The 24,403-nt window shown below is 46.9% G+C and overlaps 1 protein-coding gene across 1 annotated transcript in view; it reads right to left on the bottom strand.

Annotated features, from left to right (window-relative positions):
• Nucleotides 1–24,403, bottom strand: part of ZC4H2 (zinc finger C4H2-type containing) — a 145,591-nt gene that overhangs the window by 24,845 nt on the left and 96,343 nt on the right. The window contains exon 3 of the mRNA XM_069612535.1: nt 3,982–4,154. Coding sequence (XP_069468636.1) covers nt 3,982–4,154 — 173 coding nt within the window. The remainder of the gene's footprint in view (nt 1–3,981; nt 4,155–24,403) is intronic.

Genomic DNA, 24,403 nt, shown 5'->3' with positions numbered 1-24,403 from the left:
TGGCTAAGGGTGGAGGAGGGAACGAGAGTTGCGGTGGTGTACCCCGCATTTGGAATGAAGAGAGAAGGGGGTGCGGAAAGAGATTTCCCAGCAGTGCCAAAATCGGACCCAGGCAACCCGGCTTCGATGAAATTGGCCCGCGGGGAATCATGGTAGATCCTGAAAGATAGAGACATGTCGAGGCACGTAGAGGAGATAGGAGCTTATGTGAAGATGCAGCAGGAAACTCGCCATAGAATAAGACATTTTGTTAGCTCAGACTGCCTCCATTCCTCAGTTCATTCTGCCTCCCTTTAGAACAGCCTCCCTTCCACTCTGAAACCTAAGGAGAACCATCTCTGGTTCCGGAAGCACCTCAAGACCGTTCTCTTCGCTACTGCCTTCGCCCCACTCCCCTGCTGATCTGTTTCTCTCTCGGCACCGTGCACCTGGCCACCATCTCTCCTCCGGGCCCAAGTACCTGCTCACCTTGCCAGTGCCACAATCCTGCACTGCCTCCAGGCCACCCCTTGCACTGGAGTCTGTATCTGTACCTATACAGTCCCCCCCATCCCAGCCCTTTCTTTTTCTTTTCGTTCTGCACTTATCCGACATACCCTGTCTGCTGCCTTAAAATCAGCACTTGCCACCTGCACTACCGCCGTTTATTGACTTTATTATTTATTTTGTTTATTTATTATAATTAATCTGTTTCTACTCTGCTCTGCACTTTCCACTTCTGCCCCCTTTCCCATGTACATGCGCGTTCTCAATGTCACTGGGCCTAGTAAGATCGTTGTTTCGTTCTCCCCTGTTCCCCTCCCTTGCCTTGTCGCGCTCTGAAACACTTGTGTACGAGCGCGATATAAATAAAATATCAATCAATCAAATTAAATATTAATGATGAGCAGTTGGAGAGCAGATATGTGCCTTCTCTCCAACACCAGTTCAATTGAACAGTGAAACCTTGAAGCACCCATGTCATTTCTAAGTCCTCTAGAATATGCCTCCTGCTGCGAAATGATCGCTTCGCACACACGCGCGGCATGGAACACTGCTCGATTAAGGTTCAGTCTTCTTCTCCAAACCTGGAAACAACCCTAACAACTGCTATGTAGTTAAAGTTGTGATAGTGTGTCAGCAGAACGTTCAACGCTTGCGTCTCAAACTCAGCGGTCTAGGAGTGCCCATCTCAGAACTGTGTTTGGTGCTCGCTTTCGGCACTTCTCCGCAGCATCAAAACAGGTTTATTTCAAATGAAAGATTATTCATAAAAACATCACATGGTTACCAACGAGCAATGCAAAAAAAGAGGACTACAGCAATCCGTATTAAAATTAGATACAAACTCTGTACAACTGAGCAATGCTATACATCAGGCATCAAAATGGGCACTCGCCACTAGCCCTTGCGAGTACGAAATTGTGTGCTATATGTATGTGTACAATTGAGGTAGCAAGCGACTTTTTATGGCTGGCTAGTTGCTTGCAGCTTGAGCTTTCTACCCCTGCTATTCATCATGCAGGACAGCCAATCATGTGCAGAATTATCCAAGAGACTCTTACACATTTCTCTCTCAGCTTTCCTGCCTTTGTGAGGAGAGTTTGAAGAGCCCAGGTAGTTGCCATGTGCAGCTAAGAGTAGATAAAGAAAAGTAGGCCTGCACTGTCCAGAATTCAGACTCTAAGAAGCGGGTGCATTTTAAACGTGTAGACAATCACGAAAAGGGTAATCGCAAATTTGTGGGGGGTGGGAAAGGGCAGATAAGGGGTCGGGTTCAGGAATAGTTAAAGATAAGTGGTGGAGAGAGGGTTGGAGGGACCCCACAAAAATATAAAAAATTAATAACCAGTTTCGTAATTTTGTACACGTTTAAAAGGCACTCGTAAAAATGGCTGACGCTGAAACAACATAGAACCATTTTACTATATGCCGGAAAATATGGCATAGAATGCAATGCCGTTTTCAGATCTGAAAATTGTGAGCCCCCACCACTGCGATTGAAATCAGCAAAATACCCTGTTCTTTGGAGTGGTTTCTGCTCAGGGAGGTCTACAACTGCTTTTTACATCTGCTTATCAGTCTTCTCCCACCCACATGGGCAGTCCATCACCAAAATGCCAGGCAATTCTCCCCTGAACATGAGTACAGCCAGTGTTGCCTAGCGTTTTGGTGCTGGACTGTCGTCGCTGGTGGTACCAGGCTGATACTCAAATAGACATGTCTTAGCTTGTACAGCACAGTGGGCTACAATATGATTGTAGACTCTTGTGAGGGGCACCTTCCCAGAGGACAGGCTCTTTAAGGTGTGCTCATCTTCAAAAGAGGGCAGCTCCCATTTTTGTCTGGCTGTGTCTAAATCGTTTGGGGAAAATGGACAGCAGCAATGAATAGTGTTTTCTCTCGCATACCCCAAAAACAGATTCAAAATTGGGGATATTAAATCTAGCCCGAGTATTAGGGAGGGTTCCATGTGGCTTTGGTTAGTTATATTGGCAGTCATATAATTGGCTGGCGATGCAAAAGAGATTGGGCCCCATTTCAGTTTTGCCGGGCCAGTAAAATTGCTGGTAGAATTGCCAGTAATTTCGGCACCAGCAATTTTACCAGACCGCCAAAACACAAATTTGCCAGTGGGGGCACTGATTTACCTCCAGCCATGAGATGGAGGTAAATCAGGCACCTAATGACAAATAAAGGCCAGAATTACCGGTGTCGGTAATTCCAGCAACCCCCTCCATGGAATCCCATGAGACACCATGAAGGAGATTTACCACCCTTTGCGCCGCCTATAATATCCCGGTAATTCCCAGATATCAGGTGGCAGAAACGGTAGGGGCAGTTTGCCGGTATACCGCTGGCAATTCCAGCAAACTTGTAATAAGGCACAAAGTCACTAAATTGTCTGATCATTTTCCCAAGGCGTTGGCCACAATGTTGTGGGCGGATCCCTATTAAATCCTCCACAAACTCTAGTCTAAGGCCAGTATGTATGGAGACCAAAAGGCAGAGCTGCGATTGGTAGTGAGAACCGTGGCCTAGAAACTGCAAGCTCCACCATAGCAACTTCATTGGGCTGATCAAAGTGGCGTACCGGGACACAAGTGGATAGCGGGACACGAGTCACACAAGTGGCGTACCGGGACACGAGTGGCGTACCGGGACACAAGTGGCGTACCGGGACACAAGTGGCGTACCGGGACACAAGTGGCGTACCGGGACACGAGTGGGGTACCGGGACACGAGTGGGGTACCCGGACACCATAAGCAGGCACTGATGATGCTTTTGCCATGTAGGCCCGAAGGATAGTTTCTGCCTGTTGACACGCCTAAGAAGCCCTCCCACTAACTGCACCATTTTTGTTGCCTGATTTTCAAAATAGGCCTTTCCTTCGAGTGTATTTGCAAAACAGAAACCTACAATCTAAGTTCCCACCTAAGCAGGTGGCGATTCATCACAAAACATTTGTTTCGTCAAACAGGGCGAGTTTCCTACAGTGAAACCCTGCGATTTTACGCAGCGCCTTTCAGCTTCTTAAAGTTCATAAAGGGAGCTTAGCTGTGCAGTGGATCAGGGCAGCACGCGCCATCAGGAATCAGAGGTCGAAGGGGGCGGGAGCGGTGCTCCTATACTTTCTTTTTTTTTTTTTTTTTTAAGTTTCACTGTTCCTATACTTTCATTTTTAAAAAGAAACTGTTATGGAATGATTTTGTTTTAAAATAAAAGTGTAGGAAGGAGTTGAAGCTTGCACTTCAGGGCAATGCACGGAACATTCCCTTAAATAGGAGGTGTGTTTGTTTCTGGGGTTTGGATTGTGTGTGGGAGAGGGCACAGCAATGAGGTTTTGGGGAGCAGGGGAAGACCAGCATAGAACATAGTTCCACTACTTCTTTTCGTACACTTCGACCACTGATCAGGATCATAGTGTCCGCATAGAATTACAGCACGCTGCAAGACGCAAGCTTTCGGCACTCACTAAAGCAGACCTTCCGGCCACTTACTCAAGGGAGAGCTTCTCTTCCTCCTCACAGAGGTCTGGCAGTCGTTGCAGGCCCAGCGTCATCCTCAGCGCGTCCACGTGCTCCTTCAGGGGCTTGTACTCCTCGTGGAGGCGGCGCGTGGACTCCAGGAGTTTGTTCAAGTCGTTCTCTGACTGCTTGATGGTGTTTTCCATCTAAACCCGAAACAGAAGGAGCATTTTAGCAAACACACACGTCTATAAACACACCTTCTTCACCATGGTTAACACAATAGATTGCTTTTTATCAAGTTTCTTTTTTATTGCACCGTTTTGATTCTCTGTACAGCACCTTGGCATAAGTCGCTATGTAAAATACAAATAAATACAAAAATACAATCGACACAATATAACAGAAGTGAGGCGTTTAGTTTTTTAACTGTTCTATTTAAATAAGACTCAACATTGTAAATCTAGGTCTTTCTTGGCCAATCAGAAATTGTGCGATATATTGAGACGTGTGACATCAAATGCTCTTGAACGCAGGATGGGGAGCAGCAGAAATGTATCTTGGGGCTCAGTATTTCACAGTTTCACCAATTGGCTGGAAATATTATTGTGAGAAGGGAGGGGTGGAGTCAACAGCTACCCTAGTCATTGACGCTTATGGTAGGAACCTATTTGCTGGGGAGCAGTGGAGCTAATTTAGCACATATTAATTAGCTCTTAACATGAACAACAAGGGATAAGATTCTTTTTCAAACGTAAAAGGTTAGGTTTTTATTATATTTGCAAAGAATTTTGTTAAAAACAGGAAAAATGCCATCCTTGGCACAAAAGAACATTTTATACACAAAATGCAATGATTGTGCATATAAGTGGGTTAGTACAAACAATAGTGACTGTAATTACATGTACTGCTGGAGTTGCGGCAGTACGTATAAATCTATGTATTGTGAACCAACAAAAGTACACAAGACTCCTGGAACTATTGTTTAATAATTTGTCTACATACACCATATGTAACTCCAGTGTGGAGTATTTATAGAATTAACAGACTGCCTGTTCGTTCATGCTGGGTTCACATATACACACAGGACCTGTTCGACCCTGGTTCTGATACCTTGCCTACATACATCAGAATGTTGTAGTACTTAAAAAACTAACAGATTTCTGTTCGTTTAACCCCGTTGGACACCTTAAATTAAGCATTGTGTCCTTTGACCGGAGTCATTTTTTACCTCCGACGATATTTGAGCACTACATCTCTTTTCCCACAAAATGAGCATGCGACAACCGAGTAACACTACCCCCTTCATGCATGCGCAATGTTACCACGCCTCAAGCATCCCAATCCCTGTACGCATGCGCGCCCTTTTAAATACTACCACGCATTCACGCTTCAAACAGGCGCACCGTGACCACGCCTTGAGCTTCCCGATGCTTACACGCACGCGCGCTCTGCAAACACTACCACCAGCTACGGATACAACTCGTTAACAGAGGTAAGCCTTGCTCCTGAGTTCCCCCTCCCTTTCCTCTATGCACGCACGGGATCGCCTACCCTTAGCCATCCTACAATCATTTTGCAATTAGTGCATGCTAATCACGGAAGTATTACGGCGAACCTCGGCCGTTAAAATCGTAAAATATCACTTCACGGGCATTGGCCAACCACTGTAGACATCGACTTTAACCACTCAAAACACGTCGAACAGAGACACTTGACTTTTAACTAGACCAAAAAGGCACCAGCACTAAGATTCTTTATTTTTGCAACGTAGTCTGCCTTAGCATCATCTGGGCATCCTTTTCGATCACAGATACTTGATATTGGTTATAATAATGTGCACTATCTACAATCGACACCTGCACCAGTATGCCCCAAAATCATTTGTTTTTTTGCATAACTAGTTGCCTAAAGGCCAAATGTCCTTTCCCCCTCCTCTTTTTGTCTACAACAGACCGTGGCTCATCCCCTACCCTAGATCGAGACACCTTCTCACCTAGATCCACCTGGGACCAGATTTTCTGACCAGACCAGGTAAAAAGAAAAAAGACCTTATTACACAGCATTATTGCTCACTGTAATTAATTTAAGTACATCGGAATCAAACGAGGTTTTCCACTTGTTTCAGAGACCGCCAGTCCACTCCAAGGACTTAACCAGCCGCCAGCTATTTAATTCAGCACCTGGCCCTTACTAAACCACGCAAGCCATGACGCTGCAACAACCTTAGGTAGGTCCCTTCTTCTGTGTTTCCTTTTGAACACGCCCTTTTTTAAAAAAACAACCTCATGACACCCCATCCCTTGTCTCACCAATTCCAGGTGCATGACACTCAACAAGCATTTTATTGCTCTAAAGTTCCTCCAGTCCTGAAGACAGTGCGGTGCATCCGCCAGCAGGTTTCACACATCCCACCGCTGGCTGCTTCATCCACTCACCGTACCAGAAACACCTGAACTTTATGTGTGTCGACAATTTTATACGTACTGGCGCAACTCCAGCAGTACATGTAATTACAGTCACTATTGTTTGTACTAACCCATTTATATGCACAATCATTGCATTTTGTGTATAAAATGTTCTTTTGTGCCAAGGATGGCATTTTTTCCTGTTTTTAACAAAATTCTTTGCAAATATAATAAAAACCTAACCTTTTACGTTTGAAAAAGAATCGTATCCCTTGTTGTTCATGTTAAGAGCTAATTAATATGTGCTAAATTAGCTCCACTGCTCCCCAGCAAATAGGTTCCTACCATAAGCGTCAATGACTAGGGTAGCTGTTGACTCCACCCCTCCCTTCTCACAATTTACGCTTTACCCTCTGGAGTCAAGCCCCCTTATATAAAAAAGAGGGTACCTTGCCTTACCTTATACATGGAAATATTATTGGCCAACAGACCCCTTTATACATTCTCGCCCGGAACGAGAAGAACATTTTCTGGTCTCATTAGTTTTGGCCATTAGGTGGTGCTTGCGACACCTAGAAGCCTAAACTATTTAATTAGCGTACAGACAGGGAGAAATGGCATAGGAGGAGGGACACACAGCTTGTAGGTGGTGTTTGGTTATTTGCCCACCCATTGACTGCCCATGGCCATGCGAATACCTATGGCCATTCCCACCCAATTCCTGCCTGCCGCGCCCAAAACACATCCTCATGGGAACACGCTGAGCTCTTTTTAAATGAAGCCTTGCCATTAAACATTGCACTTTAAATGCCTGCCAGTGTATTTTCAAAGCAGTCTTCTGTGAGTTAATGACTTAATTGGAGTTGTAAACCGGTTACTGGTGTAATAAAAAAAGTCTTACCCAGGTCTGCCTCCTGCCATTCGATTAAGAAGCCCTATGCGTGTCCTTCATTGAAGGAATATTAATACTCAAGCATTGACTAAGTCAACAGTTTTGGCTTGTGTATAAGTATTAGGCATTTGCCAGGCACTGCTATTCTTTCTATGCACAGGTACTTTTGCACTATTTTGCACCTGCTACCATCAATCGTTAGTTAATACCACTAAGGTTGTGCCTGGCAAGTGCCTTTCCCATGCCTACACAAAAGCCCACACAGTTGGAATTTCCATTGCTTCTTTTTACTTCCATCACGCTCACCCACTTATACTTTTTGTTTTTGGTTGGTTTAAAGCAGCCGGCGTTGAATGCACAGTAAAAAAAAAAAGCTCCATCAAGAAAAATACCCCAGTGACAAGGAGTACTCCAGTGCGTCAATTCACCAAAAGCATACAGATGACGGACACTGCAGCTCACTGTTCACCTCATTGTAGACAAAGAAATATATTTTGTACAGAGGAGTCGCTACTGGATAATTACACGTTGACTCATTTGCTGGTGTTGAGGACCTCAAGTCACCCTGCTAACAAGGTCCTAGCTCTGATGAGGTGCAATGGGGTCATAAATAGCAAGAAACGAAAATATTAAAAAGATTCAAATATTCACATGTAAAAACGACCTCTAATCAAAACGGGTCAATACAGGTTCCAATCCCTCAGTTCTTTTGTAGGAAATCCTCCATTCCAATGTATTAGTTGTAATCAGTCAGTCGAAGACAAGACTTAAAAAAATGGATCCACTGTATATTTTCCTTCCAGCTTATCATTGAATAAACAGTGAGACTCCGGATGGCAGAAAATGAATATGAGATTCTAAATATGGATGATGGTGCCATCTACTGGCCAAGGACAATATTGTCACTCACCTTTTTATTGACTTAGCTTGGACCCCCGTCAGACTCAGTACTGAGCTCAGGCCCACTTAAAGCCACGATCATAAACAATGACATCATGTTGAACACCTTTTGGCTGGGGGGGTGACGGGGGGTGGGGGGGGGGGGCTTACCGGTGGAAGGCCATTAGCCAAAGGGTTAAGAAAGAAAAGAAAGAAAACACATTACGAACAAACTAGTCGAATCACAGAGGTCCCAGAGAAATGCAGAACTTTAAATCAATAAAGAGTTTTCCAGCCCTGACCCGAATAACAATAGCACAGAACCGACAGCAAAAGATCACGGAGGAAAAAAAGCACATTGATTTAGTGACAACTGACAATTTAAAGAAAAACCAAGATTCCTTTACACAAAAAACATCAAGGACATTATTGAAATAGTTAAAAATGTGAAAACCTCAGAGTGCCCCAAGTCCAGGTTTTTTCATCAAAAAACACATAAACCTCTGACCCCCAGCTTCACTCATGTATACAAGTCATCCATGACCAATGTGGCAGTGCCCCCCTCTGCTTAATGAGACCGCCATTACCCATTCCTAAATAAAAATGAAAAGCCTTTTGAGCTATCACATTACCACCCAACATCTAATCTCCTGTTCCCTGCTAAAATCCCAAACGCCACCCAGCTTTAACTCTCCCCTTACATGTGTAGCCCTGGGCGTGTCCCCTGTCTGCCTACAGCGCTACGTTGCCTCCGGGCAATTCTGCGCATTATAACCCCCATACACACAACCGCAAGCATTCCCACAACGGGACCACCTGCTCCGCGACAAACAGTCCGGATTATGTCCTCACCAGGTCACAGAAACACTGCGAATGGCTAGCAGAGAGTAAATGGTCACGGCGCACCGATGCCGGGCAAAGTAAGACCGGTCTGCAGCACATGGCCTCTGCAATTACAACATTCTCACTAACCAATGTAATCGAGCCATGGGCCTCGAAACTTGCAGATGGGGCTTTAGCCTCCCTCCACACCCCTGAAATGTTGGGTTATAGCGCCGTGACCTGGCTGACCTACAGAGACATGGCAAGACAACACAGGACACATGAAATAAATGGAGCCCACGGCTGCAGTTAGCAATGGCCCAGCAATTGCTAATGCAAATCATTTCATCGTTAGCAACTGCTTGTATACGCATACATGTTGAGGCAATGGAAATCCTGATGGGGTGTTAGCAGGGGAGTGACAGCTCATTCTCACAGCAGTCCTTATGTGTGTGGTTTCAGGCATGACGGGAGAGTTAACTGCTTGTAACATTGAAGCTGCACGAGAATAGTCTCTTTAGATAGAATGTGTAAAGAAGTTAGATGCTCCCACACAAGTAAGTGTGTTCCTCCCCAACAGTCTCCAAAGTTAGCCCTCTCCCAACATTTGAAAGGTTCGGCCCCCCTCACCGTCTGAAATATTAGCCTAGGTGCACCCCACCGTTTGCACAGAAGTGCTCCGAAGCCGTTAGGAAGATGTTGGCGCTTAATAAGTACCAGAAATAAATACATCATCCCCAACGTCCCTGACCCACGTGAGAATGACGGACTCTAAACCAGATAAGGTTTTTGCAGCAATGATATACTTTAAAAGGCTACCTCCATAATGTTGTTTTCTAGCTTTCAAGACCACATGAGTCTTTATTTAAAACAAAAACACCTCCCCTGTTTCATGGGTTAACACGTATTCCTAGCTCCCTTCTAATTCAGACAATGCATGCTGTTCAGTTACCAACTCATGGGCGCTGTCGCCACCACGTGGAAAGGCAGGAAATTACATGAAATCAGTTAGAAAAAGCTGCCGCATCAGGTTAAGTACATGTGAGCCCACAACAGCACCGCGCGCCAATCTCCCTGGGCTTAGCACGCATAACCTGCCTCTCCCCCCCTCCCCCCCACTCTTTCTAAACATGTGCATCCAGTCAAAAGCATTTGGACAATGGGAAAGCATGTAAACTCATCCATGAGAACCATCCAGTATTTGTTTTCCCCAAATAGTCCAAAGAAGTCAATGGGAAGGCGAGTCCAGGCTCCTTCTGGTAGCTCTGATTTGCTGTTTGGCAGCCACGTCACCTCTGTGCCCTTTGTGTGCCAGATCCACAACAGCCTTCTGCAGACTCTCAGGAACGGCTATACGATGTGCTCTCACCAGCCCATCTGCAGATATTGAAAGTTCTTCATGTGCCCGCTTGAATGCAGTTAGCTTGGAGGTGTGCACACCGTTTACTTCTCTCCACCTTCCGGAACTTATGATGGCTTTTTACTTCCTTAGAATGTAATCTTGATGAAATATGTTCTCTTAGCGCTTGGGTGGTAATTATTTCTAGAGTTCCATGTTGCGTGAGAAAATCGATATATTCTTCCGTCATGGACGTTCCTGGTTTGTTGTTGGGTACCGGGTGCCGTGACATAAAATCTGCTGGGTTATACTCCTTTCCGGGCTTGGTTATTATGGTAAAGTCAAAGTCCTGTAATCGTAGGCCCCATCTTTGTATCAGAGGAGGCATTTTGCAGTGTGGATTTCCGTAAATGGTCACCAGCGCCTGATGATCAGTGACAATAGTAAAAGCCGATCCCAAGAAAAACATTTGAAAATGCTCGCAGGGCCAGATGAACGCTGGCCCCTCTTTTTCAGGTTGAGAATATTTGACTTCCACATCTGACAGTTTTTTACTCGCCTATGCGACTACTTGCCTTGGTGTGTCTCTTCCCAGACGATGTTGCGCCAGTATGGCTCCCAATCCTAGAGGACTGGTGTCCACTGTTAGTTCTGTGCATAACTGGGTTGATGTACGCAATGTGCACTGCCGAGACTATGTCTTGTTTGATCTGTATGAACGCATGCTGGCATGCTGACATTCTGCGGTCCACTGAAAAACATATCCTTGTTTCGTGAGCTCTCTGAGTGGGGTTCTGACAGCGTCTCACGTCCGATTGCTTGATTAGCCTGCCTCATGTCAGCACATATGCGTATTGCTTGGGGCGTGTTCATTTTTGGAATTCCCACTATGCGAGACACCCATGGGGTAGGGCCACGGGCCGGTTCAATTATGTCTTGTTCAATCACGCTCTGTATTTCTTTCTCTACCTGCACTTGGAGGAGAAAAGGTATCCCCCTGTGGTGTTGAGCGACTGGAGTGACTGACTCACTGATGTGTAACATTATGGGTTCGCCTTTAAGGCAGCCCAGTCCAGTAAACAGGGCTGCGTAGCTCTGTAGGATGGAGATATCCTGCTGCATGTTGTAGGTTACTGCTGCAATCCCCATTTTGAGTGTGGCAGGGCAGCCCAGTAAATTGCTACCAGGGACCTCACCCTGTAGTACATGCAGCTCTATAACAGCTCTGTAACAGCATTTCGGTCCTTGTACCAAAGAGTCGTGGAGATTTTTACTGGATTGCGCACATGGCCCTTTGCTCTCCATTGGAATATTCATAGTTCGGTTGGAACCAGTCGTGGAAGATATGACATTTGCTCATATTCTGAGATGTATATGATGTTAAGAGTAGCCCCAGTGTCTATCACGAACCCCGCTGGGTGCTCTCCCATACTCATGTTAACGTCACTCTCCGCCGACGTTGTCACAGCATTCATCATGTATGCGTAGCTTTGTGCTCTCTCTCTCATCCACTGGTGAAGGCGAGGGCGATCTTCCAGTGAACAGACATACATGCCTCAACATCTTGTGTGGTATCTGTATTTCTTCTCGTTCCCATGCTGCATGCAGGTTGTTCTTGCTTCCGTGTGTTGTAGTGGGGGCCCTACTATCAACTTGGAGGGGCATTGCAAACAATGGCCAGATGATTTTCTTACCCGCAGATGGTGCACTTTTGTCCAAATGCTGGGCACTTTATGCAAGGGTCATGTGGGAATGTCAGTCCGCAGTGATAACATCTGCTCGTGGAGACGTGACTTCTCGTCTGGCTGCCACCAGTGTATTGACTGCATCCCTGTTGAGTCACTGGATATATCTGTTCCGTTGTGTGTTCTTTGTTACTCTCCATTTGGTCACCTGGATCTCGGTGTTCTGGCCATCTGTAAAATGGTACTCCGCGGAAGCGGTTCTCGCAATAACTTGTTTCTGAATGCTGACGATAGACAGCCACCAATGATCCTGAGGCGTATCGCTTCTTCGTTTGAGAACCTATGAAAGTCGCAGTGCGGCACCAGATTGCGAAGCCGTGTCGCAAATGCATCCATGCTCTGACCTGTGAGTTGGCAAGCCGTATTGAATGTGTGCCTTTCATGATCTATGTTTCGCTGTGGATTGAAAGAGGCGCATAATGCTTCTTTGAGATCGGTGAAAGTTTTCACATCTTCCGGCGGGAAAGTGGGGATGAGGTCTTCTACGGCATCCCCCACCAGGTCTATAAGCAATCTTCTACGAAAACGATTGGACAAGTGTTGGTCATGAGCTGCCAGGTAATTTTCAAAATGCTGCAGCCATCTCTCCCACCTTGGTCGAAGAGATCGTTGATCTTGCATGTCGAAAGGCACCGGCCTTCGGAATGCAATGGCATCGTGCATGCCATCCTCCTGGCCTTCCAGCTGTTCTTGCTGAACCGCCGATATTTTCCACGTTTGGCAACTACAAAATTATGGTGCTCTTGCCAAAGCGAGAGAAGAGGAAAAAAAAGATTTCTTTTTTATTTTGAAGTGAGAACGCAGGAGGTGGCTGCCCAAGTCCATCCTATCCTTGTCGCCATTGTCCTGTCTGAAAAGTTCATGCAGGGCCTGGAAACACAGAGAGAAATGGATACATGGAGCCGTGTATAGTAGTGAACTTAATTTATTCACTTAACGCAGCAACTTCTTCTTCTTCTTCTTAATTATCGGATGCGTGGACGGACCCACGCAGGCGCTTCCCCATCCTAAAGGATGATGTGCACCAGACCCACCAATCACTACTTAGCTCACATAAACTCACAACACCTCCCACCGCCCCGACTGCCTCACAAAATCCAACATCACACTGTTCCTCCTCCTGCCTCTCACCCCGTCACCTCCCAGCAAAGCCTTCCCACTCAGCTCAGCCACACCCAGCGCAGATAACCGAACCCTCATCAATTCTCTCTCGTCAACATGTCTCTCACACCTAAGCAGAAAATGTCCCACAGTCTCAGGCACCCCACACACCGCACAATCCCTCGTCTCACGCTTCCCCACTCGATACAGTCATTCAGCCCCACATGCCCTATCCTCAATCGATTCAGCATCACCTCCTCCCCCCTCCTCCATTCCAGACTCCCCGCATCCACCTTCACCGACACTTTCCCACTAACACCAAACATCCACCTGCCCTTCACCCCACTCACCCACATCTCCTGCCACTCATCCGTGACCCGTCTCACCACCTGAGCCCCTGCATATGGCTCTGCGCATGCGCTAGATACAAGGCCTCGGATAGGCCAGTGGCAGTGCAAATAAAGGACCCAGGCTCCGTTAACTGTATTGGCGCCGGGCACGACAGCTGTAGACCACCGTTTAAACTGCGATTGCAAAAATAAGGCCGCTTGCTTTAACTCACAACAGGAATTTCTTACTCCTCCTTTTTGGCTTGTCTCGGATGAGGCCAGAGGGGTTGTAAAAACGTACCCAACTGAGCCGACCATACAGTGCCAGCTCTGGCTCAGTTTTCCAGCCAACGCACATCCAGCCTCAGTTTTTTCATTCTATATAGTCGCTGTTTAACACTGGTTCAATGGCCCTAGATGGCAAAAGACAAGAGAGAAGAGGCCTTTGTCATAATGGCCATGGCAAAGGGATCCGGACGCCGACTTTTTAAAATGTGAATTCCCCTCTTCGGATGTAAATTAAAAGCATTTTAAAGCTAACCATCAAAATGTGCCCCTGACAAGTTCTGAGGATGAGAAGGTCCTCAAGTGTTTAGCAGGCTTCACGAAATGCAAGGACCAGAGAAGCAGAGGATCCCATCATTAAGTCTTCAAAACCCACAACTGGCATTGCCAGGTCCCAAAAGAGGATTGCCACCTACCTGCCTGCAGTACAAATCAGTTCTAGAAGTCGCATCAAGCAAAAGCTGATGCTGTTTCCATCAATAAGAAAAGTACTATTAATAATAATAATATTAACACTTTTATTCGTGTATCGTGCCAAATGCGCCCCGCCCATCACCATATGTTCGAAGTAAGCTTTCTGAACCAGTCTGAGGGTACACCAATCATTATGGACCCGGTAGACAGAGTCAAAGCCTGGAGAACAGCGACTGTGTTTAACATGATTTGCGGGCCACTAATGCCTGATAAGGCCCAAGGGTTTGGTCTAAAAAAGCTCTTATAGCCCACGTCGCTCGGGAAAGTTACTGAAGTTATTGGACCATGCATCCACCTGGACGATCATAGGGAATTGGCTGTGGATAGACACAGAGCTGCAGGCAGACTTGGAATATAATATTCGAAACACTGGAGAATATAAAAAACAATCTGTGGGCTATATAACAATTTGTATAGAAATGATATCGTCCAATGACGATGGTCGTTGAACATTGCAAGGGTTATAATATAGTCTTATAGACTGGAGAAGGGGTCATTATTGAGGGATAATAACCTGCCACCAAGTTATGGCCAGAGGCGTAGCCAAGGACCATCAATTGGGGACCTCTCCCGAGGTCTATAAGACTGCTAGCACATCGTGGTGGTAGAAACACATGCTTGGGGATTTTGGTGGAAAAGTAAAAAACGCTACTTTAAGAGTGAGTAAATGGACAAAGTGAGTTAGTAATTAGACCGTGATTTTATTTTGTAGTATTTAAATGACCTGGCGGTCTTCATAAGATAAACATTTTAATTGCAACTTGATTTAACTGGAACAAGTTTAACATGAGGATGCATTAGGTGACATGTAAAAGTAAACAATTTCTCCACAAGTGAACACGTCTTCTAATGTTTTAGCTTTCTCTTTGCTGTGTTAAGTAGGATGTTGCAGCAAAAAAATGCCTTTCCAAGAGAGGAAGTACCTTGTTGAAAAAAACCTGTCTGTAAAATTGCATTGTTCTTCTCCTGTCTGCTTCTGAAGATAGAATGCAGTCAATAATAGTAGTTATTGACTGCACTCTAAGCATTCTGATTGGCAGAGAGGCGGTCAATAACGATCTTCATATGCTAATAGCAGTACTTACACAATTTCATGGATCAACCTTGGAAGAATGATGGTCGACTAGCCACTGCTGGGAATCAAACCTCTGTCTTAGAGGCCAAGCACAGATGTCTGAGGTAAAGGCTTAATCTGCCTACCTATCAGATTCCACCATTAGCTCTCCACAAAGCCGCACACCCCCAGAAACCTAGGAATGGTTTTGAAGCGGTCAATGTCATGTCCAGGTAATGCTGTCAAGTCACCCCCTTTTGGCACAAGATTTTCTGACTTGCCCAAGGCAAAGGAGGCCCCTTGTGAGCCATGGAAATATCGAAAATGGCAGTGGTAGAGTGGGGAAGTAGGGAAAATGAAGACATATTTTATTCTGTTTGCCGGTGAAGATGATAAAGCCGTTAAAAAGAGATGGCTCAGGACTGGTTCGATAAAAGAGCCAGAATTGCAGATTCCCAGCAAATCCTGCAGGGTCACTCACCAAGAGCACCCCAGGGGACTCTGGAATAGGTACCATGGTGCTACTATTTAAGCATGGCCCACTTCAGCAATTCACCATCGTCAGGTTATCCATTCCCACCAGAAAGATGCCTGCATATCAGGCAGGGCTCAAGTCTAGGGACCACGCGGGTGGACGGCATCCGCCTGCTTTCTTGAGAGGGCGGAAGCCCTGCCCGGTGTTTTTAAGAAATGTAAAAAGATACATACATTTCTTTCATACACCTTTCTTCCTTTGCCAGTGGCGGGTCTCGAACCCAGGTCACGTGATTTAAAGGAGGCAGTTAGCCACAAGACCAGATGAAGTGTGCTTCAAGACAAAGTAAAATGTCTCCAATGCTCAATTCATGTAACGTCACTTTCCCAAGCTTGCATCACAGCCCCCCCACTTTTTTGTTTAGGACTCGAGCCCTGAGGGAGAGATCCCACGCAAAGGTCTGAAACCTCTGCTTCCTTATGAATGAGGGATGCAAGAGAACAAGCAAGGACACCCGGTAGGCCATTTCAGCAGGGAACTGAATGGGTAATAAAAAGCAGCTGAAGAGCTTAGCACAATATCAGGAGCAGGGGATGACATGCAACACAACAGGCAACGCCAGGGCATTGCGGTATTGGCAGCCATCATATAATTCCGGACATGATCTATATATATATACACATATATATATATATATGACATTGTGTTATTCCATTGGGTAACGCCTGAAGAAACGCCTAGAGTTCAAAGGGAAATGTTGAGTGCATGACCAACTGCATCCAGGATAATCTGTTATTTAAGATACGTAAAGAGAAAGTCCTAATGAAGGTCACCACAATCTCAGGACAGGCCGAAACACGTTGGCTCTTGATCCCTACCACACATTTCTTAGAAGATGGCATTTGGAATAAACTTCAGGGCTGTCCATGTACATTTTACTAGTGGATGTTTCACCAACTAGCAAAGCTTGCTTCATTGGGCGCACTTTATGCAATTACAGTCACATGTCGCATATCCATCAACATTTTTATCTGACGCATTGTCATTTTGAAATTAAATGGTATACTTTCTATAGGCACCACACAACTTTGTTAGGTGATATTAGTAAATATACACAGCCATGAAAGAGGATAAGTAACCTCTTCAAGAAAATGAAACTCATTTCAGAAATAAGTCAATTCAACCACTCACAGTTCATAACTTTAGCGCAGGGAACCGGCGGGGGACTGAATAAGGTTGCCCTGGGTAATACATAGATATTTTCCTTAATGAAACTAAAAGACTCCTGTAGCAGAGGACCCTTGCACAAATCCCCCCTCTCCCCGACCTTTCAATTCCCCATTCCCGAAAGAACAGTGGCCTGCTGAGAGTGGGTTTAGACCTAGGCTCGGTGTCTGGCTCTGACTGGCTGAGGCAGCAGCCATGGTCAGCAGGATAGTTCCAAATGTTTTACACCCCAATCTCTAGAGAAGACAATTTTATGGGCTTCACTTCAGATGCAAAATTGATTACTAAACGTACCCTCACTAGATTAGGTCTATACCCTCACTACATTGGGTGCCGTACCCTCACTATGTAGGCTGCTTGGCCATTCAAACCCCCCTGACTCGCGCCTGGGACATTTGAAGGGTTGGCTCAGAAGACATCAACCTATGCGACTGAGGCCCACGGCGGGCATTTTTGGGTGGGACATTTTGCCTCATTACTCATTTGTATCTAGTAAACATGGGGCAAGTAGAAGAATGGGGCAGGATGGGGGGGGGGGGGGGGAGTAGGTGGAGGAAGGTGCTAGAACAGGAGTATTGGGCTGGTTCCGCATACAAATGCTGCAGGTAGAATGCAGTGAGATGTCCCAGGACGCCAGATGTGGTAGATCCAGCTCAGAGCCATCTCCATACTGGAGACATTAATATTTCCAGAACAGACTGGATGAGGCCTCGCATGACCATTCTTGCGGTGCGTTGTTGCACCCGTTGAATGTGCCCTCTTGTTGGTAGGCATTAAGCTTGCAGTCAGGGGCCGAATACTTGCTTACAAAGGGCAGGTAACATGGACCTCGCCGCTTTCGTGGCATGCCAAACCATTCCACTCAATCGAAAGCTGAAAGGGCGTCTGGCTCAGATTGCACGCCATTAAAACAGACATAGGTTCTGCATGAAAATTAGGAAAACAGATGCAAAGACCCCCCCTGCATTCCCCCCCTCCCCACCGTCCCCCGAGCAAGAGAGTTCACGTTTCGTCTGGGAAATTGATGAAAACGTTCTGAAATGGGCAATACTTCAATCATCTGCTTAACAACAACTTAAAACTGAGCGGATGTGACCAGCAGGCAGTATGAAACAAAACTATAGTGCAAACATCCTCATCCCAAGCGTTGGGTTTTTAATGCTGGTCCGAGAACAATACTGACTGGAGATCTGGGGTAGCCCCAAGTTCCAAAAACGTTAAGCATGTCAACCTCTGGGAGAGGTCTGTGCCTCATATCAGAGAAAGAGGTTTCCAGTAATATTAGAAACAGAGAAACTGGGTAACCACTTAAGAACATTTGCACCACTTCCAAACACTGGTCAGGAAATACATGGGGGCTGCCTCCACAAAGAGTACTGGGTTTTGCTGCCTTTTTCAAGGTTTACAGCTTTATTAACATTGCCTTTTCAATGCACAAGCACACAAGAACAGCATGTGGGAGACTTTCCAAAGGCACTCGCAGGCCAAGGCTGCAGTGTTGAGCGACGCAGGTGCGCAGGAGATGCTGCCCAACGATATGTAGCACGGTTCGCTACGTCCACGCATCCGTGCCTATAAGAAACGAGGTATGGACACTGCGGCAAAGTCCTCACAGGACAAGGCTGCAGTGTTTAGCAACACAAGTGCACAGGAGATGCTGCCAGACGATACGTAGTACGCTTAGCTACATCCACGTATCCATGCCTATAGGAACCGAGGTACTGACCCTGTGCGGCAAAGCCCTAGCAGGACAAGGCCCCAGTGTTGAGTGACGCAGTTGATTGGCGGCAAATGGGATGTTGCGTAGACAGCGAGTGTGGACAACTCCCCCTCCTGTCTGCGGGTGCCAGGTAAGAAGTTGCAGGGAGAGTTCGCTTGCTTCACTCCACGTAACCTAACTGACCTGGTGCCCCTTCTCACTCTTGCATATGCATGGTTTTCCTCCCGAGACCTGTCCTCCTGCCTCCTCTAACCCCTGCTCACTACGCTACCTCGCAATCCCCGATTGCATGGGCTCACTCGCATCTAGGGCCGCGTGTGTTCCCTCGTAATCCTAGATTGTGTGTGCTCACTCACATTTTAAGCCGTGTGCGTTACCTCGCAATCCTTGGTTGTGTGCACTCCCTCGCATCCTAAGCAACGTGCGTTCCTCGACATACTCGATAGCGTGCCCTCCCTAGCAACTCTAGGCCGGTCTTCACTCGGCCACACGTCCTCTGCATTCCTTGCAGGCTCTCTCCTTCCACTTTCCGAAGCCCTTTCCCCTGACCTATTGTATACTTTTCTGTGATTTTGTTCTCCATGGTTGTTGGCTGCATTGCATTGGCTACATCTCTGCTGTGTTCATTAATTTCCTCTAGGTTCCCTTGGTAGTTTTGTTCGTTTTTTTGGTGTTTTTGTTTCCCCTTGGTTGTTTGCTTACATTGTAGTGTCTGCATTCCTGCTGTGTCTATTCTTTACTTCTAGGTTCCGTCGGCAACTGACTTTGTATATATATATATTGCATCTGAGTCAGTCATTGTTCTGTCCGTTGTTTGCCCCACCTCCTTCTGTGTCCCCTCCGTCCTAGTGTTCCCCCCCTCCTGCCGGCTCCAACTCAATCCCCTCCAATCTCCACTCTTCCTGCCTCCCAGTCTGCCCTCTGCACCCTCAATGGTTCTCTCTGTCTCTCCTACCTTCTCTAACTGCTTTTCTATTGGGTATCCTATCCTTCTCACTAACTCTGATAGGAAGAAGTTCAAAATCTATATGCTGGTCTCCAACCCAGGCCTCCCTATTGCTGACACCTACACCAGTGCTTCCACCAGACAGATCCTTACTGACATCCTCTTTGTCGTTCCCTCTCCACATCTATGGACCCCCCACCCCCCCCAATATGGTCTCTATTCTCTCTCCTTTTTTCCTCTTCACCCATTAATGATGGCACCCGATGAGAGGCCATTCTGGCCCCCATCCACTCCTCCAAATGTTTACCTAAATGACACTGTCTTGGTCCAAGGCCCTCAGGCCAACCACCTCCTTTTTGATAGACGCTTTCCGAGCCTTATCGACTTCCTTTATTCTCCTGCTGTCCCTTCTTTCCCCTCTCTGGCTCCTCCATCCTCTGCCACCTCTACGGGTGCCGCTGCTGCTTCTCTGACCACCCTGTTGCCTCCTTCGTCAGCCACCCCTCTGGCACCCACCTCCTCGGCTACCTTGCCCTCTCCTTTCTTCCTCCTCTGCCCATCCTCGGGCGCCTTCAACACTCCTGCAGGGTGTACCTCTGACTTGTACCCCTCCACGGTAGTCCTTGAAAGGGGGCAACGTGGTCCACATTGCTACTCTCACCTCTCGCTCAGCTGTCAACCACTCCTCTGACATCTACTGGAAGAACTCAATCTGGATTTTCTCAGACTGACTGAGACGTGATTCACAGCCAGCTATGTCACAAGTTTTCACACTTTCCTTCCTGATGGCTACACGATCCTCTTCGTGCCCAGAACCAACTGTCCCGGTATAGACATGATCTTCCCGGAGTGTATCCCTGCTTTCCTCATTCCCAAGGCGCTATATAAATAACACATCATTATCATTATGCAGGACTGCTCTTCCTTTGAATGCCTGGTCTGCAGGCTCTCCCTCTCTCTCCTGGCCTTTCTCTCACTGTGGCCACCATCTACCTGCCAACCGGTCAGGTAGCCTCCTTCCTCTCTGAGTGGGTGGATATTCTGCAGGGCACACCCTGGTTGTTCCGGTCGGTGTCTGTCTGTCTGTCTGTCTCTCCCTCCTGGAGCGATCACTTTTTTCTTTCCTCCCATCTCTCTCTCTACCACTCAGGCCAAGCCGACTCCAGCACTGCCACCAACCTTCTCGGTCATCCGACCCATGAAGCGTGTGTCAGTGGAGGCTTTCACCACTACTTTCTCTCCTCCTTCTGCACCTTTGGCTGACTCACACCCCGACACAGCGCTTTCCAACCTTCATCTTTCTATCTCCGACACTCTTGATGTACTTGCCCTGATCCATCTCAAGGTGAAATCCTAGTGCAACTCTTAGTACAACTCCAACCTTGTCACCCTTAAACGCATGTGCAGGGTGGCGGAGAGGAAGTGGAGGGCAACAGGTGCACCCTCTGACAAACTGGCCTGCCGCCTGCTCCAAAGGCAGTACAGACTCTCTGCCCTCGCCAAGAAGAGAGCTCACATCGAAGCCCGCATCTCCTCCTCCTCCTCCTCCTCCTCCTCCTCCTCCTCCTCCTCCTCCTCCTCCTCCTCCTTCCTGTGGCTGCTTCTCCTCCTCCCTTCTCTTACTTTCCCCTTTTTCACCCCCGACAACGTTTCTAGATAAGTCTGATCTATGAAAGTCTCGTCAAAACAGGTTCTTCCCTGTTCTACGAGAACCATGAAGGACCACATCGATACCCTTGCTCCAGCCCTGGCTGAATTCTACAACCACTCATTTGTGACTGGAACCTTCCCCTCCCCCCTGAAGCACTCCCTTGTGCACCCCCTCTTAAAGAAGCCCTCTGCCGAACCTTCCTCTCCGGCTAACTATCGCCCAATCTCTATCACACCTTTCCTGGGCAAACTCTTGGAAAAGCTGTCCATCTCCCAGCTTATGCTTCACACTGAATCTGTTGGTTGTCTCCATGACCATCAGTCTTGACTTTAGAGCGGCCAGAAGCACGGAAACCGCTCTCCTGAACATCCGTGAAGACCTGGTCTCTAACCTTAAGTGTAACCTTCCTTCTGTCCTCATTCTCCTCGATCTTTCTTCTGCTTTTGACACAGTCAACCATGCCATCCTGCTCAATCACCTCCGTGATAACCTGGGTATCACTGATTAGGCCCTGGCCTGGCTGACCTCCTGTCTCACTGACCGACCCTCTCAGGTCCAACAGGGTCCCTCCCCTCTTTTACTCTCCCTCTACCATGGTGTTCCCCAGGGGTCTAACCTTTCTCCCTGGCTGCTCAACCAATACCTGGCATCTCTTGCCCACCCCATCGCTGCTCTCTGCTCCAATTTTCAGTGTAATGCAGATGACCCACAGCTCTCTTTCAGGCTCTCATCGGCCACCTCTACTCCTTCTCTCATTCCAGATTGTCTGTCCGCAATTCAGGAGTGGTGTGTCGCCAATTACCTCTGCCTTAATGCCAGTAAGATGCAGATCCCCCCTCATCGGAACACCACTTCCCTTCTTTCCCCTTGTTCTCTCGCTCTGGCCGCCCACTTTGGGCACTCTTACTGCTTCTACCTGTGAGGCTAAGAAGCCTGGGTCATCTTCGACTCCACCCTCTGCTTCCCTCCTCCCATCTCCGACATCTCTAAGAAGTCAAACTATCATCTGCACCTCCTCAGAAGTATTCTTCCCTTTCTCAATTTCCCCCAGAAGCTCACGGTCTCCAGAGCTCTGATTCTCTCTGGGCTGGACTACTGCAACAGCCCCATTTCTAAATCTTCCTGCCTCTACTCTCCGTCCTCTACAACCTATACAGAACAGGACTGCAAGACTTGTCCTTGGCCTCAAGCCCAGGGATCGTATCTCTCCCTTAAAATTGTTGAAAAATGTGGTACTAGCAAATCCACCCTTCAATCTATTCCTTTAATTCTTTACTCCTTTGTTGATGTCTACTACTTTCAATTGCAGTATCTCTCCTTATGAACCATAGGAACCTATATGGGGAAACGTGTTTTGAGAGATGAATGAACAAGTGTTTGAACAAGTAACCGAAGAAAGTAAATTGTATGAAACCAATACAAAAGCAAATGAAGAAAGTTAAGTCTATGAAATGAATACAACATAACTGAAGATAAATTAAATAAACACAAGAAAGTACAAAATCAAAGACGTATGTGGTTTTATTTAAGACAACCTTCATCCTTTAACTGTTAACAAACAGTCTAAAAGGTACCAGACAGAATTCAGCATCATATCTCTCCAGCTCTGAAATCTCTTCATTGGCTCCCAGTGGCAACACGGATCAAGACCCTCTGCATTGTCCACAAAGCTTTCTGGGGTCTGGGACATCAATACCTTCAACTCTCTCTTCCTAAATATCACCCATCTTGAGCTCTCCGCCCATCCACCTCCAACTTTCTGAGCCCCAGTCACTTTTCCAAGCAGAGGGTTGGGGCCATATCTCTTTCTTCGGCTGGGCTTCCCTCTGAAACAGCAACCCTGCCTCCTCCAAACTTGAGCAACCGGTTCTGGAAGCAACTCATGACCTCCTTCTTCGCTTCCGCTGTCTCTCTTCATCTCCTCTGCTGATGACCCATCTGTTCCACACACTGGTCACCTGGCCACCCTCTGAACTTGGGCCAGGTCCCTGCCTGTCCATTTGCACCTTGCACTGCCTCTTGGCACCCGCAGCACTTGTGGTCTGTATCTGTAACCCTACAGACCCCTCTCTCAGCACATATGAGCCACCCGTTGGCTGCACTCCGATTACCTACACTGAGCCACCCGCTGCTGCACTTTTGATTACCTGCACTTTTCCATCCCCACTAACCCCTTTGCACTTCTCCTCTTCTCTGCGCTTGCACAATCTGAATGACACAAGGTCTAGTAAGATCGATTGTCTTTTCCTCCCTTTGTCTTCCCTCCCTTGTCTTGTCACGCCTAGAAGCACTAGTGTACAGGCGCGTTACAAATGACATATATCCTGAAATGAAGAAATGACTCTACCGCCACTATATTACATCTGTAAATGGGGCCGAAATAGTCTTGCCAGTCCTCTTTACATTTCTTGCACCAATTCACTTTGAGACTCTTTATTTTTTTGTGTCCTGACAGAAACAGAACAACAGCCGATGATGAAATACATAGCCCAGCAACTGGACCCAGTATTCATTTGTTATCTGTAACCTCTGGCATCTGCAAGTCTGAATAAGGTGAATTTTCCTCACTTTTACACGCCGGTATACCCCAAATGTTAAGCTGAGCTGTCACAATAGTAAAGCAAGTCCTTAGCGGCAGGGATCAGCACATAGCAACACAGTGGACATCTAATAACGTGAGAAAAATATGTAAAAGGCTGCACTTGGCAAATAGATCTAATCTCACCTCATTCTTCCCTTGAAATCCTCAGGTGTACGTTCCATTTGAAAAAGTAACTTACTGTAGTAAATAGTCCTTAGTACCCCCTTTAAATTTAGCATAGCATGCAGGCGTGGCCCCAGGTGTGGGGACGCCCCTGAGGCTGCACCCTCGGCACATCATCCGAGTCCCCTTTTTACACATCGGACGCTTTAATATCTAGCTATGCTGACACTTTTAGCCCCTGCAATACTAGCAGAGGGACGGTGGGTGGGACGTACGAAGGAAAGAGGACAAAGGACTATAAATACTCTAGTCACTACAATGAACAACTTTAATTATTCATACGTCCCGTCCCTTTTCCTCCATCTTTGTGGGTGATTCCACCAAACAAGACAAATGGGTGAAGC

Source organism: Ambystoma mexicanum, chromosome 5p (genome assembly GCF_040938575.1).
Source record: "Ambystoma mexicanum isolate Mex_15411 chromosome 5p, UKY_AmexF1_1, whole genome shotgun sequence".
NCBI lineage: Eukaryota > Metazoa > Chordata > Amphibia > Caudata > Ambystomatidae > Ambystoma > Ambystoma mexicanum.
This window is presented reverse-complemented; position numbering and strand designations above follow the sequence as displayed.